At 41.3% G+C, this 17,713-nt stretch overlaps 1 protein-coding gene across 1 annotated transcript; it reads left to right on the top strand.

Annotated features, from left to right (window-relative positions):
* Positions 1 to 296: 296 nt before the first annotated feature.
* LOC149210978 (protein CYTOSOLIC ABA RECEPTOR KINASE 9-like) lies at positions 297 to 3,052 on the top strand. The gene is made up of 4 exons (XM_089396840.1): positions 297 to 928; positions 1,065 to 1,284; positions 1,381 to 1,616; positions 1,697 to 3,052. The coding sequence occupies exons 1-4, from the start codon at positions 737 to 739 to the stop codon at positions 2,477 to 2,479; spliced, it is 1,431 nt and encodes a 476-aa protein (XP_089252966.1). The 5' UTR covers positions 297 to 736; the 3' UTR covers positions 2,480 to 3,052.
* The last annotated feature ends 14,661 nt before the right edge of the window (positions 3,053 to 17,713 follow it).

Here is a 17,713-nt window from a genome sequence, read left to right as displayed (position 1 = left end):
TAAATAAACCTTTTAATTTATATAATATTTCAAAGTTTTTTAATTTTTTTATTTAATTATAAAAAAATTATTTTTTATAGCAAAAATTATAAATATTAAAGAACACTGGAACCGCGCTTAAAACTTTGACCTAATCGTCTGACGTAAAACATTATCGATGTATGCGCAAGTTTTTTAAATTTTAATTATATACTAGGGGTTCATGTTTAAAGCGTGGAAAGCGATCAGAACCACCGCCCTAAACCCTTCCAAATAAAGCACCTTTTCACAAAATATACACAACTGACTCCACGGGTGGGCCACACAATACCGTGTTCAGTCTCATTAATCAAATGGTGGGCGGGGAACGCGTTTTGGGTTAACTGACTATTCTTCATTACTGCTATTAAATTCACTGACCAAGTCCTGACCAGAGGCTTATGGTATTTTCTTGCGGGGCGAAGCTAAATTCAGAGATCGATGGTATTTTCTTGCGGGGCGAAGCAAGTCAAGTCCTTCCGGCCCTCACAGGAAGTAAGATGATTAATTCAGGCAACTCTCCTCTTCAATCGTGTAATATCGGTGTTCAGGGGAAAAGGGGATTTGCCGCACCAACTTGGTCTTTCTAGAATTGAAGAGCTGCTTGCTTCCGTAATTCCATCTTATCACAACAAGCGGTAGAGCTATCAATTCAATTTGCATTTGACTTCCGTTAATTCCAACACGCATTGAAATTTCTGCAAAAATAGAGGACAATATGGGTATGAGGCGCTTTCGTAATCTTGGACTGGTCTTCTATCCTGCAAAGCTGAAAAAAAAAGCACGAGGCCAAGATGATCGCTGTGGTCTCAATATAAAATACCCCACAAGGTTTTCTTTGGCAGAAATAAAGAGGGGCACAGATGATTTCTCAGATACGAATGTCATCGGGTCAGGAGGATATGGCAAGGTATATTCTGAACTAATACACAGTTGAATTGGGTAAAGGGTTTATTCTAAGTACTTGATATTCGAAGTTGAAATTCAAACAATATTCGTGTGGAGAAAGAGTATATCGAATTCACTGGATTGAAATGAATTTGCAGGTGTACAAGGCAATGCTAGATGACGGCCATGTGGTGGCTATCAGAAGGGCCGAACAAGGGTCGATGCGCTGGAAGGCCCGATTCACAGGCGAGATTGAGCTGCTCTCTCGATTTCACCATAACAACGTGTTGGATGTTAATGGTTTTTGCATAGAGAATGGAGAACGGATTCTGGTTTATGACTACATCGCAAATGGATCTCTAAATGACATTCTCCTTGGTAGGATCCCATATTCCTGTTACTTTGATTTCGATCTACTCCCATACATATAAATCTGGCATTTTAGTTTTTATCCCATATCATTTATTAAAACAGGTAAAACGGAAATTCAACTGGACTGGAGAAGCAGAGTTCAGATAGCCCTAGGGTCTGCCAGGGCATTGGAATATCTGCACTACGATGTAAATCCCCGCGTAATACACAGAAATATCAAATCAACGAACATATTCGTGAACGATTGCCTGACTGCAAAGGTAGCACATTTTGATGTTGCCCAAATCTTACCTGGCGGACCAAACCAAGTGATCTCAGCTCAAATCGCAGGGACACAGGTAATCATTTTATACCGATGAACATTACTATTGGCATTATCTATCATTGAATACACATTCAAAGTGTATAGTTGGTGCAGGGGTACTTGGATCCAGAATACTTGAGTACGGGGCAGCTCAGCCTGAAGAGTGACGTCTATAGCTTTGGCGTTTTATTACTGGAGCTCATCACAGCGCGCCCCGCCAGTGACATGAGTGGAGGAGTGCTAGTTAATGAGGTGAAGACGTGCCTTGAGACGTGGGGATTAAGTGTGTTGGAAGAGGAGTTAATGGATCCCTTGTTAAGTACGGTCTCTTTCCTCGGCTTTGAGCGGTTCTTAAGCTTGGCACTCAACTGCGTTCAAGAATTGGGCTCCCAACGACCGTCCATGAATGACGTGGTGAAGGAACTAGAAGACATTCTGGCCGCGACAGAGACTAGAGGCTTCTCGCACTCCAGCCCACCAGCAGCAGGACCATCCAACTATTGTAGTGATATTGAAAATGATAGAGGCTCCTCTCACTCCACTCCACCAGCAGCAGGACCATCCAACTATTATAGTGATATTGAAAATGATAGAGGCTCCTCTCACTCCACCTCACCAGCAGCAGGACCATCCAACTATTATAGTGATATTGAAATTGATAGAGGCTCCTCTTACTCCACCCCACGAGCAGCAGGACCATCCAACTATTATAGTGATATTGAAATTGATAGAGGCTTCTCTCACTCCACCCCACCAGCAGCAGGACCATACAACTATTATAGTGATATTGAAATTGATAGAGGCTTCTCTCACTCCACCCCACCAGCAGCAGGACCATCCAACTGTTATAGTGATATTGAAGATGATAGAGGTAGTTGTGCAGAAGAAGGGAGATGAATGGACCTGATCCTGTGATGATTTGTTTGAAGAAAATTGGGATTATGATGAGCCAATGGTGAAAACTGTATATTCCCCCAATTTCAATTTCAGCCAATGATCATTTTTTTTATATGGCTAGTTTAATTACTTATTGTGTTGACATATTTTATTAGTTAAGACTCAGGGCATCTCATGGACTCGCCTTACGATCCTACGGATCCTCCAATTGAGAGTACACCGGACCTTACTGTTATCTCATCAGATTAAGTTTCACATTTCCTATCAGTTTTGGCCTTATTTTGTGCTGGTCGTTTTAATGATGCTAGTGCTGTCTTGCTCTCGTCGACAAGCGATCGGAGATAAACTGGTTGTTTTGGTCCTGCAGTAGTTTTCGGTGTGAGCAGGGCTCGACAATGTTGTTTTCTTGGAGTTTATGTTTGCTCACAGGTCCTCACAAATGGCAGGGTACAAGCTGTCTGCACGATTCTGCTAGTTTTATGCTCTGATTACAGTGAATTTTGTGACAAATTCCTTTTCCAAAAGCAAATCTCTTGTGATCACTACCGTATCCAAGACTTCTATTGTGCTTTCCATCTGTGGATCTTTAGTGTTATTGTTGTCGTTGCGTTGCATGTTAGGATGCATGACCATGGGACGAGTCTTTAGTCTTTACTGTATGACTTGGCATATAGTTATCTTTATGCATGGTATGCTAGTTGTTTTTGGTTGTTGTGGTCTTTCATATTTCGGTTAGGTTCAAGTATCTATATATGCTTTGGTTTATGGACTTTTGGTTTTGGTTTTGCTTTTTAATGGTGATTTAAGGCAGCAGTCTAACTCTCGATATATTTGAAGGTGTTTCATGTTTTTGTGGGTTTGAGCTTAAATTTGAGATAATTTTGGTTATCTATGTATTCCAAATGTAATCTTTTTCCTAAGTAATACAAAATATAAAATGGTTTAGTTTAAACAAATTCACTTTTTTTAATCTATGTTCAAATTTTCACATTTGTTTAATATAATCATAAAATTATGATACAAATTATCAAATAACAAATGGCACTATGTATTCATAAATTATTTTTTCACATTTACCTCATACAATTATGAAATTACCATGTAAATTATCAAATAACAAATAGCATTATATATACATTTACCTAATATATTTATAAAATTACTTTACAAATGATCAAATAACCTAATATAGCTATCAAATTACCATAACAAATTATTAAATAACAAAGGGTAGAATATATAGATTTATAAAACCTAAATAGTTGTCTTAGAGTTATTAATTTTAATACCACATTTACTAATGTAATTTTTTTTTTCCAGAAAAAAGAAAAAGGAATATATATATATATATATATATATATATATATATATATATATATATATATATATATACACACATATACATATACATATACATTATCAAAATGGAAATTACATTCCCACCTTGTGCATCCAAAAAGTATGTTGTCACCCAAAAAACAAAAAACAAGCCCTATCATGTCCATGACCTCTCTCAAAAAGATATGAAAGAGCATCAATATTTACCATAACTTTCAAAGTTAAAGATATGAAAGAGCATCAATATATACCATAACTTTCAAAGTTTACTGGGTAATAACAGAAAAAAGAGTAGTCAAATAATTTAGCCCTCCCTCTTGTTGGTCCAATTGCAAGCACTCTATGAAGGACATGTGATAGAATTTTGATACTGAATCTCTTTTCTTCTCAATGATCTTCCAAGTTCCCATAACCTCTAGGGTGCCAACCTTAGATAAGGAATATGTTGCAATGTTTCTCTCCTTGTAAATGTGATGACAAAATATTTGATCAAAAGCTTGTTTTAGATGAAAAATCTCTTCTAAAATAGGAGACAACTCGTGACATCTTTGAAAATTATTGAAACAATTTATGATAATCATAGAATCCTCAAAAATTTGTAAATGACGACATTCTTTCTCAATAGAAAATAGGAGAATGAGCTTAGGGCCAAGGATTTCTGCATAATTGTTGGATACTCTGCCCAATCCACTGTGAAGGTTGAAATAATGATTTTCCTGTAGGTAGAGAACCCCACCCCCACATTCACTACCCAATAAATAGGCCCCGTCGAAATAGGCCGAAGGGAAGGAATGATCAATTTTTTTGCAATTATATTACAAGGAATATGCACACACTCATAATCATGGAGTAGTGAAAAAATAGCCAAAACTTGTGCCGCCACAATGGTGTAGAAGGCAGCATTGAAAAAGGCGAGCTTTTGTAGGACAACAAAGCTTCAATAATTTCTTCCACCACCTGGCAATCACCTCAGGTCTCTGACTTTCTGGCCATCACCTCAAGTCTCCGATTTTCAATGATGAACATATAACCTGATTTGAGCATATACTCTCTAAATAGAGAGTGAATCCAAGCTAGGGAGTCTTCCTGATCTTTGATATGAACATGGGTGTTGAGAAATCAAGGAGTTTGTGGATTAGGGTTGATTCCTCTTAATTGATAATTACCTGTGAAGTTATGTTGGCATTTTATTACTTTATTATATCTTCTTCATCAAGAAATTTCCAAACCATAAAATGCATGGAAATTACAAGAACAAAAAGGAACACAAGATATAAGCTCCAATCCAGGGAAAAACCCCTCGAAGGGGAAAACCTAGTAAAATTATTCTCTTTTTATAAAATTAGATCAAATATGAGACATCCAAGACCCAAAGACCAAGACCAAGACCTCCTTAAGCACCAAGTCATCCCTCCAACAAAACCTTTCTCAAGCAATTTAAAGTCCATAAAGTCAACTCTAGTCAAACTTGTCCAGTTCAGAACTTCGGCCCTCCAACTCAAATTTGAAATTCAACCTTGCAATTTTTGGACAAGCAGTTCATACAATTGCCTCAAAATCTCACACATGTGAGTAGAAATAGTAAAAAATTCAAGGTTTTCTTTCTTCGCTTGGCTTTTTGTCCCTTCCTCGGCCTTGGCACTTCTTTTCTTCTTTTTTTGCTAGGAGATCGAACTTGTGAGTGTAGTATGTCCAAATGAGGTTGGAGTCTATTCCTTTTATAGAATTTCATGTGGTCGAATTAGACCTCTTCTAGACCGACCTCTCCTTGGCAGGGCCGACTTGGTCTTGAGGGTCAAATAGACTTTTCTAGACTAAAAAATACTAATTTTATTTTGTTATAAATTTTCCAAATGGGACTTTGACTCATGACAAAATTTCTTCTTGGCTCAAATAAACCCTAGAAGCATGAAGACCATGCTTATCTAGAAAAATAATAATAATATTTTTTCTTTTTCTTTTTCAAAACTATATATTGATACAAGTAAAAATATAATTATGAAGACCAAACCTAGTTACATTTTATAGCATTGCCTCTTAACTAGGGAGGTATTTCATAATTTCATAATAAGGTACATGAATTCTCAAATTGAAATATTCTCATAAGAAGAGTCGGATTGATAAGCCATCTTATAAGCATCACAACTAGCATTGTCAATTTCAAGGCTTTGAATGACAAGATCTAACTCTCCACTAGATTATAGCACAATGTTGGGAGGCATGCATATAGACACCAGCCTCTCAAAGAACATACCCTATCCGGATTTTCACCAGGTATGTCCCATTAGGACTATTCTTTTCTTGGATTCTCAATCCTCAAAGAATATTAATCCTCTTCGACACTCTTATCTTGGATTCCCTACCACATCCTGAAAGAGTACTAGTCCACGAGACTACTTCTATCTTGGATTCCCAATCATCAAGAAGTATGGATCTTAGATGCTTATCCAATCTTCCATTCTCCATCCTAGTGTCATACACTAGACGTACAATGGTTAGTCATAACATAGTGCATGGCACATATGGAGAATATAGTATCCCATATCACTCCCTCAATTAGGGAGGAGATATCTACAAGTGCAAGCTTGTTTCTTAAGTACTCAAGCTTCTTATTCAGAAGAGACTTGGTCAAAATATCAACTACTTGTTCCTCAATGGAGATATAGTGTAGCTTCACGACCCTGTCCTGCACCAAGCTTCGAATATAATGATACTTATTATTAATATGCTTTGTCCTAGCATGAAAAACTAGGTCTTCAATCAATATTATACTACTCTGGTTATCACAACATATAATAGTAGGGTCCAACAGTGCTTCAAACAAATCTAATAGCTTTACATGCTACAATGTATTTTGCTTCAACACTACATGCTGAAACTCAGTCTTGCGTCCTGCTCATTGACGAGATCATAGAAGATCCCAAGCTAAAACATTCACCAATAGTGCTTCTCCCATCTATCTCACTACCACCCCAATTAGAATATGTATAACCTACTAACTGTATTTCTTTACCAACATATCTCAAACAATGATGTATGGTTCCACGAAGATATCTCAAAATATGTCTAGTTTGTATCTAGTGATCATGCTTTGGCTCCATCTAAAATTGACTAAGAAAATTTACTACAAACCATATATAGCGCAAAGTGTTCACAAGATACATCAAGGAGCCAATCAACTTTTGGTAACATGTAGGATCAACAGGGCTTGATTTTGCAGTTCTCAAAATTTTCAAATTTGTGATCATAGGAGTTGTCATAGGTTTATTGTCCATCATGCCAAACTTTTGCAATACCTTGATCACATATTTCCTTGACTAAGATATATCTCATTAGGTTGTTTCCAAACTTCTAATCCCAAGTAGTAGTGCATGAGCTCAATAACCTTCCTGCCAAATTATGTTGCCCACTGTTTCTTGCATTCTTGAATATGATGCTCTACACCTGTAACAAGTAAGTCATCCACATATTATAGTATAATCACAAGTTCATTCTTGACCACTTTGATGTAAAGGTTAGGATCTGTAGAAATATTTACAAAACCAAGTCTTAGAAGATATGCATCCATTCTATCATACCAAGCTCTATGAGTTTGCTTCAAGCCACATAGGGATTTCTTCAATATGCAGACATGTGTTTCCCTATTATGGAATTCAAGTCCATGGGGATGTTCAATATAAACTTCTTCATCTATCGTTCCATTCAGAAAATCTATCTTAACATCCATCTGGTGAATATTCCATCCCATAGTGGTAGCCAAGAAGATTAATGATCTTATGGTTCTATATCTAGTTGTAGGAGAAAAGGTTTCTTCATAATCAATTCCTTCCTTTTGAGAGAAACCTCTTGCCACAAACCTTGCCTTATACTTGTCGATACTCCCATTAATTGCATGTTTAATCTTGTATACCCATTTGGAGGTGACAATAGATTTGTCACTAGGTATAGGAACAATTACCCAAACATCATTTTTCATTATGGATAGATATTCTTCCTGCATAGTTTTCCTCCATTCTTGATGTTCAGTTGTTTTCTCATAAGTGTATGGCTATGCTTCAATGAGCTTAGTTATATAAGATGCATATCCTGAATATATTTTTGGTTTCTTGCTTTCTCTAAAAGTTCCTCTCATTGTTGTGTGTCCTTTAGCATCCCGTAGAGTTGTTCTTAACCAAGTTGGCCTCTTACGAGTGTTTGGAATGATGACTTGCTGCACGAGTTCACTTGGTCCTTCAACATCTTCATGATTAGTTGTAGGTTCTTGATTATTGTCATGTTCCAAGATTTCTTCAAAGATTGGTACTTCTTCTTCATCAGAATCAATAGGAATGTCCTTGGATTTCTTATATGCAATACTTTCTGTTGGTCAGGTAAATCCCCTCTGCGGACAGAGGCGATCCCACTAGCCTATAACAGAACTAGCCACAATCAAACCACGCTGCTACGCAAGTTCCTAGTTATGCATCAAAGGTGAATCAGGAAGACCAACCTGGAGTCCAACGCTATGATTGAAGCAGAATTGATATCCCCGCTCCCTCGCTCCAACAGATCATAAACGAACACCTGCACATGCAAAGGAAGAGACAGATACCAACATAAAAGCTACCAAGGCACAACTATATTTCAGTCAGAAAGGAAATAAATCAACACATCACCATAATAGACAATGAGATTGGAACTATAATAGCAGTCGCTCATCAATTAATAATAAACAGGAAAAGTTACAACCATTGTTCTGACGTTGACCCTTCTCCTGGCTGGGCGAGTAACTATATGTGTCTTGCAATGCATCTCCTCTCCGGCAGCATAACCTCTCTAGCACTCACTAGCATTCCTCCAAGAACTCAAGAACTCAACATCTAACACTCCATGACTAACGATTATCACTACTATCACTAGCTTGTCCAATGCATAATGACAAGCTTATATAGATGAAGAAGGGAGGAGGATACGATGAACCGGGACACCTTTTGTGGATTAACATTATCCCCAAAAGCCATTAAAGATGGAGATAGGATAGAGCTCGACATAAGGCTGATTTTTTATCTTCAAAAAGCTCCATGTAATGAAGGAAACAACAGTCGGGCGTGCGTTAAGGCAAAAAGCATGACTAAACTTGGTTGGCGCGACTGTTGCTCTAAGACAGAGCGCCAATGGTCGCGCCCTCTTTTGAGGATCTCCATGATTGGCGCTGGTAAGATGCTGTGGACTTGCGCCAATGCAAAAAGAGCACTTTTCAGGGATAATCTGCAGAAGGTGTCTTCAGGGAACATGGAGTACATACTCAAGGGAACATAATGCAAGTGTTTTTAGACTTTGTCACTTCTTATAACTCCCGGGATGAGTCCTCCAAGGTACGACAAGAGGAGTAACATGGATGGTGACAAATTACTGTGTAACAGATGCCCCCTAAAGCATGAAGTCCGAGAGGTGGAGAGGGGTGAAATGCTTTACAAGAACACACAAGAACACATAAGAGCACATATAGTTACTGCCGCCGAGGATCTGTATTAAGAGACATGACTGATAGTTCAATTACATGATGTACGTGGTATGGTCGCAGCCATCCATAAGAGAGTACATAAATAATCTAGATCCATAGTATGGACGCAGCCACCTGGTTAGGATCAATGAATTGACTCAGGTATGGTCGCAGCCATCCAGTGAATGAGTCAAGTATCAAGAATCACGCCTGGATTACAACAGACACAATCCAGGGTCTTGCGCTCCATCTCGCCCCGAACAAGAGTACAAGTTCAAGCATGTGAATATATGAGCTGAAGTCGAACATGCATGAACATCGTCTGATTACCAGTCAATAGTGGAAACTGTTAACAGACGCGAGAGGTACCACCAATAATGACAATGGCCCTCAAGGTACTATAGGTACAATCTACGGCGTGTGAATCAATGATCCGAAGTCGAACACCCGTAGAATCATTCGATCGGAGGCCAATGATGAAAACCTCACGTCGAACACGAAGAACCTGCCATTGAGGCATGCAGGCTCCAAGGCACCGGAAAGGAGTCTCTAGATCAACTTCCTGGATAATGAGTTGAAGTCGACAGGAAGTGACCTTGATCGAAGGTGGGCCATAATGTTTCCCACATCATCGACATGAGACAGAGAGATAATGTTGTGAATCAAGATTGTGCGAACTATCAGAGGGAGGCTGTTTCTTTGCAGAGGTCAACTTCTCTTGAACATATCGGCGGCACATTAACGGAATTGGCAGTATTTGACATCAATGTATCAAAGGTCATGATGACGAGGCAATGAGTGGATGAGAGGTCAAATAGGGTACCCAAGTCCATGGAAGCAAGTGAAAGATATGAGATGAAATATCCCCACCCCGGACACGAAAGCAAAAAGTGCCATGTTCAAGAGCGACATACTGCCGTTACGGTAATAATTATGGTTCAAAAAATTTTCTTTTCCCCCCGCCATTTCTGGCGAGTACCCCAGTTATTTTTAACAAGCTTGATGGGGATAGCATATGCTTGTGTTGTGACAAAATCCGATGTTTTAACGAGTCTGACAAAGGAAGAACTCGACGTCTTTTCATGTTTAGAGAGTTTGAAAAGACAGTAGAAAAGGAAACTCCAGGGATGTCCTTTTTCGTAAAGTTGTGTCTCTCGGGCCCGAAAAAGTATAAAATAATACTCGAAAGAACCGCCCGATCATTACGATTGAGGAGTACTTTTCATAATTAGTGATTTCGACCCGAAAAAGTAAAAAAGCGGTCAAAACCACGTCGTTTCGTAACCATTAACGAGTTTGAAACGACAAAAACCCGGTAATCTTTTTATGTTTTAACGGTCGACAAAAAGAACTTAAAACGACCGCCCCTTATTACCATTTAACGAGTCAAGAGGAGTGACTCGGCAATCTTTTCCTTTTTAAATGGTCAGAAAAGAGCTGAAAGCGGACCTTGAAGTAACCTTTTCTCGTGTTTTACCAAGCTCGAAAAACCGAAAAAAGGAGCTCGTTATGTTGCTTGAGTGGCACTAATCCCTGTCAACATACAAAAACAGCGTAAAACCCTACTTTGACATAAAAACATTCACAAAAACATGGTTTTAATGTGTTTTTCAAGCCAAAATAAGTTATAAATAGTGAAATAGTAAAAAATAAAATTACTTTTCACTTTTTACCTTGTAAGTTTACCGTTGGAGGGTTTTGGGTGCAAACTTCAACTGCTGATTGCGACCAATCCAGGAGACCATTCGAGCCGCCGTTTGAAACAGGTAAGAGGCCTCATCCTTAGCTTCATTTTTACTCCATTCTTTCAGTTTTCCATCCACAGAATGATCCTCTGCAAGGGGTATTGCAAAAAATAGGGTTGCGCCCATTGGCGCGAGTTTCCCGCGCGGGTTCGCGCCAATGGGCTATTTTCCTAAAAGGAGTCGCGCCATTTTCGCGACTGTTTGGAAAACAGTCGCGCCAATTGCGCGAACCAATTTTCACATAATTTTGACCGTTGAACCTGCAATTTTCTTTGATTTTTGGTTTCACCATTGATCTTATGATGTCATTTTGGTGTTTTGGTTGCAGGAATTGGTCAGAATGGCTATAGAATGGAGAGAAAGGGAACATGAGGCCATAGATGCTTTGGCATTGGAAGATGACGCATGCATGGATGCTTTGCGAGATTGTGGCTTGAAAAAATTCTTCCTTACCTCATATCTACGTGCACAGCCCGAGTTACTAAGGTTTATTGTGGACGCCTGGGATATTGAGGATCAGGTATTCCGCCTGAAAGACCAGACATTGGAGTTGGATGTCTCTGATGTCTATTTTATTACTGGACTATCTCGGCGGGGTGCACGGCCCATCTTGACCGGTAGTAGACCTTCTGGGGAAAAGATGGGGGAGGTAATGGCCAGAGTTTGTCCTGGGGCCCATTTTGGATCCAATAGTGCCAAGGTGGACATTGTCACTATCCCAGATTTGGTGCTACGAGTGGTACTATTCACTATCACTCGGACGGCTGGGGTACAGGCACCCCACGAGGCCAGCAAGAATCACTTGCTGCTGGCAACTGAGTGCCTACACCCTACATTATTTGATTGGGCCACGACAGTAACAACAAATATCAAGAGGCAGCTTACCAAATGTAAGCGTGATGGCAATAAACAGTTCGGATATGGATCCATCATAGTATCGTTTTTCCTGGAGCGACTACCGATATTCCGGATCCCAGGAGGTATAGTGGCAGATCCAGTGCCACGGGAGCCGAGGTTGGCTCGATGGGCACCACTTATGCCCAGAGGAGGTGGGGGCCAGCAGATGGCCTGGAGGCCTGAGTTCTTCATTTGGCTCCAACACCAGTTGATCGTCGTGGAGGACTGGCCCTATGCGGGCACTGATTTTACTGGAGATCCAGACCTCCCGTTGCCTGAGGGAGAGGACTGGGACGAGGAGCTAGGTAAGGACCCTTTATGTTTTTAATATTTTTACATATTCAAGTTTTTATAATTCATGTCTGTTTCTTACAGCACCTATATATATGTATGCAGACGTTGGTGCAGAGCGACCAGCCGACTTGCCTCACAACGTACGGAGAGTACAACCTGCAGCGGACCCTCAGGCAGAGGGTGACGATGATGACCTAGTACAGAACCTCGAGGCACTTACTCGAGGGATCCCAGATTATGGCAGACTGGCAGACGTGCCTAGAGCGTACCAGAGGCATACGGTGGGAGTATCTACTCGCGTCCATCGTCTGTTGAGACGTTTGGTGCGGGCGGTGACATGCTATCATGAGCATCACCGCGATTAGACGCCTAGGTTTCATTTTTGCACGTTTTTGAGAGACATGTTGTCGACGGCTGTATGAGTTTTGGACATGTATTATTTTTTGGATTATGTAATGCGCGGGGCGCAAACATTTTGACACACACGTATATATATACATATGTTCATGGTTCATTATTGTGTTTTCATGTGCTTGCTTACATAATGTTTTAATTACAAATTATGCAGATGTCTATCTAATACATGATTGGCCAATGCATCAGATAATGTGTTTAATTGTCTCGGAACATGTTGATATGTAATAAAATCAAAATGCCTTTCTAACAACCTTACACGTAAATACAACCTTAGTATATGATGGTTTTTGACGGAATATTGCCCGTTGAGCTGGTGGACAACAAGTTGAGAGTCCAGGTTTACTATCAATGCGCGAATACCGAAATTAATTGCTCTAGCAAGTAGCTCGATTACAGCGCAGTATTCGGCGACATTGTTAGTAGTACGGCCTAAACACACACCCTGGAAATCTATTAGCTCGCTATGAGGATCGTAGATTACCCATGCCGCAGAAGAAAAATCGCGGGTACTGCAGCAGGCACCATCAGCGAAACCAACATAAGGTGCATCCGGCATCTGCACAAGAAGCGAAAAACACAATAAGTGGTAGCTATGTCTCGAAAACCAACACACAATACACTAAAGTACATGTATGTACACAATAAAATGTACCAGCATCACGCATAGTACTTTTTCAAGTAAAGCCCATTTCGGGGCTTCCCAAGAGGGTTTCCTTCATAATCAATCAACTCGTAGGCCCCTTTCTGCAGGACTTTCTTGACAATATAAGGGCCTAGCCACATAGACTCGAGCTTTCCTGCGCCTAGCTTATCTTTCGCTTGATCATAGAGTAGGACCAAGTCTCCCTCAACGAAAGAACGTGGATGGATGGTCTGATCGAAGTGAGTCTTGACTCGCTTCTTTTGCGTTTCGATGGCCAAAGAGGCCAGGCGACGAGTCTCATCTAACCGTTCTAAGTAAAGAAGGCGTTCTTCTAACGGGGTAGTGTTGGGAAGCAGCTCGATGGCTAATTTCAATGAAGGGATCTCACATTCAATTGGAAGGGTAGCCTCTAGTCCATAAACTAGTTGAAATGGAGTGAAACCAGTGGCATCCTTCACGGAGGTTTGGTAAGCCCATAAGGCAGGGAATAACATCAAATGCCAGTTAGATTTATGCACACCAACGATACGTTGAAGCATTGTAACCAAGATTTTATTGACAGCTTCAACTTGACCATTGGACTGAGGGTAGTATGGAGTTGAACTATCGTGTTGCAAGCCTAGCTGGGTTGTTAATTCCGACATCATATGATTACGGAAATGCTTTCCGTGATCAGTGACAATGGCTTGAGGGACGCCGAATCGCGAAATAGCATGATTGAATAAAAATTGCGCCGTAGTGTGACCGTCTTCAGTTAATGTAGGCATCGCCTCGGCCCATTTAGTAAAGTAATCGACGGCAACGATGACAAACCCATGCCCCCCGGCCGAGCGAGGGTTACAGGTCATATAATCAATGCCCCATTTTGCAAAAGGGCCGACGGAAACCACAGGGTGCAACGGAGCAGAAGGCGCTCGCATTTTCCGCTGGTATATCTGGCACTCATGACAAGAGCGGACGACAAGGATGCAATCCTTGAAAATAGAGGGCCAAAAATAGCCAGCACGAAGGATTTTTTGGGCTGTAGCATATCCGGACATATGTCCGCCACAAGCACCAGAGTGGCAGTCATTTAGAACCCGTTCAGCTTCCTCTAGAGTAAGACAACGGCGGAGAACGGAGTCTGCACCAAGACGATATAATGTATCTCCAATGATACGGTAGGGTTGAGATTGATGACGAATCCTCCGCCGAGCGTCTTTAGACACACCCGGGCGGAAGGAGGACGTTTGCAGATATGTGATTATATCTCCGTACCATGGATCGAGGGTGCTAATGAGGAACAGGGTTTCATCTGGAATTTGATCTTCTGCAGGCGAGGTCGAGGAAGAAGATGGCAAAGAGCAAATTAACTCAGCAAACACAAGGGATTTTTTAGACTTGGCAGTGGTAAATTCCAAGTCAAACTCTTGGAGGATAACAATCCACTTTGAGTATTTGCCCCCTAGTAACTGGCGTGACAATATATACGTCATGGGGTTGCAATCAGAAATCACAGTAGTAGTACGCAAAAGAATATAATGACGGAAGCGTTGTACATCACAAACTGCGGCTAGTGCCAACTTTTCGATATAAGCATATCGAGTTTCCGTGTCTAACAGGTTGCGGCTGAGATAATAAATAACATGTTCAGTGTTATCATCATCAGTTTGAACAAGAACCATGCCGATAGTGGTATCGGCGGCGGCTAAATACAATGTGTAGTCGCGATAATAATTCGGAGGACGAAGCAATGGAGCAGAAACAAGTAGACTCTTGAGATGTTCAAAAGATTCCTGAGCTGTGGCATCCCAATGGAAAGGGATATCACGCTTCAGTAATCGCGTAAAACCTTTAGCCACCTCGGCATAGTTGGGAACAAAACGGCGTAAAAAATTGGCTTTCCCCTGCAAACTCTGCAACTGATGCAAAGAAGTTGGGGGAGGGAGATTGACGATAGCTTCGACTTTAAGGGGATCCAAACGGATGCCTTCTCTAGAAACGATAAAACCGAGAAGTCTGCCAGATTCAACGCAGAAGACACATTTGTGAGGATTTAGCCGGATTCGGTAGTATCGACAGCGAAGAAAGATTTCGCGAAGGTGTTTAGGGTGGTCCTGACGTTTAGCTGAATGAGCAGGAAGATCATCCAGATAAGGTTGCACAATATGCCGAATGTCATGAAATGCATAAGACATTGCACGCTGGAAGGTAGCACCGGCATTTTTAAGACCGAAAGGGAGCTTCTTATAGGCAAAAGTCCCCCATGGGCAAATAAAAGCAGTTTTGTGTTGATCTGCGGGAGCAATATTGATCTGGTTATAACCAGAGAAACCGTCCATAAAAGAATACATTTCACTGCCGGCGCAGTCGTCAATGATTTGATCAATGAATGGTGTTGGAAAGTTATCTTTAGGACAGGCTTTGTTTATATCACGGTAATCGACACAAACCCGGATTGTACCTTGTTTTTTAGTTACAGGGACAATGTTAGAAACCCAATCTGTAAGAGGAATAGGGTAAATAAAACCGACGTTAAGAAGCTTTTCTACCTCGGCCTTAATCGCCGCAGCCTTCCGGGGGTGTACAGGGCGTAAATGTTGACGAACTATTACGTGATTATTTCATGCATCACGATACTAGAATCAATGCCAGGCATTTCTTCATAGGACCATGCGAAAACATCACGAAATTCGCGAAAAAGTTCGGAATAAAGTTGAATCTCCTCTGGAGTACAAGTGACTCCGATGTGAAGATGCTCGACTATCCCGGGTTTAACAGAGATGTCGAGGGGTTGGGTTCGTGTAATGTTTGCCATATTCCCTTAAGAAAAAACCTGATTAATTGGAATAGGCGTTTGAAGGATTTGTGATGGGAGACAAGGAGCAAACCGCTCGAGGCATGTCAGAAAATGCTGCGAGGCAGGGAGAAAGGAGGAACGATGGTGAGAACTATACCAGGGAGGTTCCTCCAGAGACATAGTCTCAATAATAGCTTTGTTGGAGAGGAATATTTCTCCTAGAGAATCCGAAGAAGCCTCATCTAGAAGTCCTGAGGATGGAGTAAGCGCAGAAGAGGGAGCCGAGGCAGCAATGATTTCAACATAATTAAACTCGGCAGGACTCAACGGCATCCGGTCGCCCCAAGAATCTACTTGGTCTGTGGGGGGTACGAGCCACGGATCAGAGCCAGTAGCGATCATATTAACAGAGGTGATATTTAGAGGAGGGAGTGGAAAAACACCCATAAGATCAGGATCTTTGAAAAGTCCAGCTCCCAGACTCTTAGGTAATTTGGAGGTATGCTCCACAAACAGGATGGTGCCTTCGGAAGAAGAAGCAAAAAAGGAGAGCTGGTCAATAGTAACGATCTTCCCTTGATGAGGGAAACAAATAATTCGGAAGAAAGATGAAGCAACAGCTTGCATCGCGTATATCCAGCTACGTCCGAGAAGGAGGTTGTAGGTTAGAGTAGCATCAACGACTTCAACTTCCATCTCGACCGTCTTCCCTTCCAAAGAGATTGGTAAACGTTGGAGTATACCGTAAGGACGGGACGCTCTTCCATCAAAAGCTTCCAAGGTAGTGGGAGATTGGCTCAACGTTGGAGATCCAATAGCTTTCCAACAGGCAACAGACATGATGCAAGTCGAGGCACCTTCATCAATAACTGTACGATGAATCGTTTTGGAATCAATAATTACCTGTATGAGGAAGGCGATTTGGGGAGGCAGCCTCTGAGTGTGGCGTTCCAAGTCAAAAGTTATTAAATCCGAATCGGCCGGGTCTATGCCACCAATGGCAGATAGCATGGACTTCCTCTGAGAAGGGCAACTCTGGAGAACCTCTAAAGCGGACATAGCCGACGGAGTCTGTGCTAAGTCCTCAACGATGTTGTAGTGCTGTGCAGCACGAGCATTCGGATTATACGAGGATTTCCGGAGTACTCCTTTTGGAGGGGGTCGAAGAGGCGTTTCAGTGGTAGGTCTCTCGATGTGGAGTGGACCTGAACTGAACGGGGGAGCACTTGGGGGAACCTCAGGCTCCTTCCCGGCAGATAACGGATAATCTTTCGTTCGAGTACTGATATTAATGGGTACTGTACCAGCCATAAACACTTGAGAACCAAAGGAAGAGGGAGGCTGAGTAGGATCAACCACCATTTGAGTTTTCTGAGTGTGTTGGGTGGGAAAGGGCTCTTTGAGCACCGCAGGAGTCCCAGAGGTGCCTTTTAACAAACGACTAACTTCGGACCGCCTTGGGCAATCCTTGGTAAAGTGATCCTCATCGCAAATAAGACAAGGATATTTGGGTTTGCGTTTAGTGCCGTCCTCAGGTTGAGGTTTTGGGGTTTCCTGCTTAGGTTGTTCCGGCTTATTTTTCGCTTTCCCTTTTTTCTTCTCTTTCGAAGCCTTATTTGCCTTATTAGATTGGACGGTA

This window comes from Pinus tabuliformis, chromosome 1_2 (assembly GCF_031772625.1).
Source record: "Pinus tabuliformis cultivar Carrire ecotype Pingquan chromosome 1_2, CPIR1, whole genome shotgun sequence".
NCBI lineage: Eukaryota > Viridiplantae > Streptophyta > Pinopsida > Pinales > Pinaceae > Pinus > Pinus tabuliformis.
The sequence above is the reverse complement of the archived record's forward strand: the minus strand, read 5'-3'. Positions and strand labels throughout refer to the sequence as shown.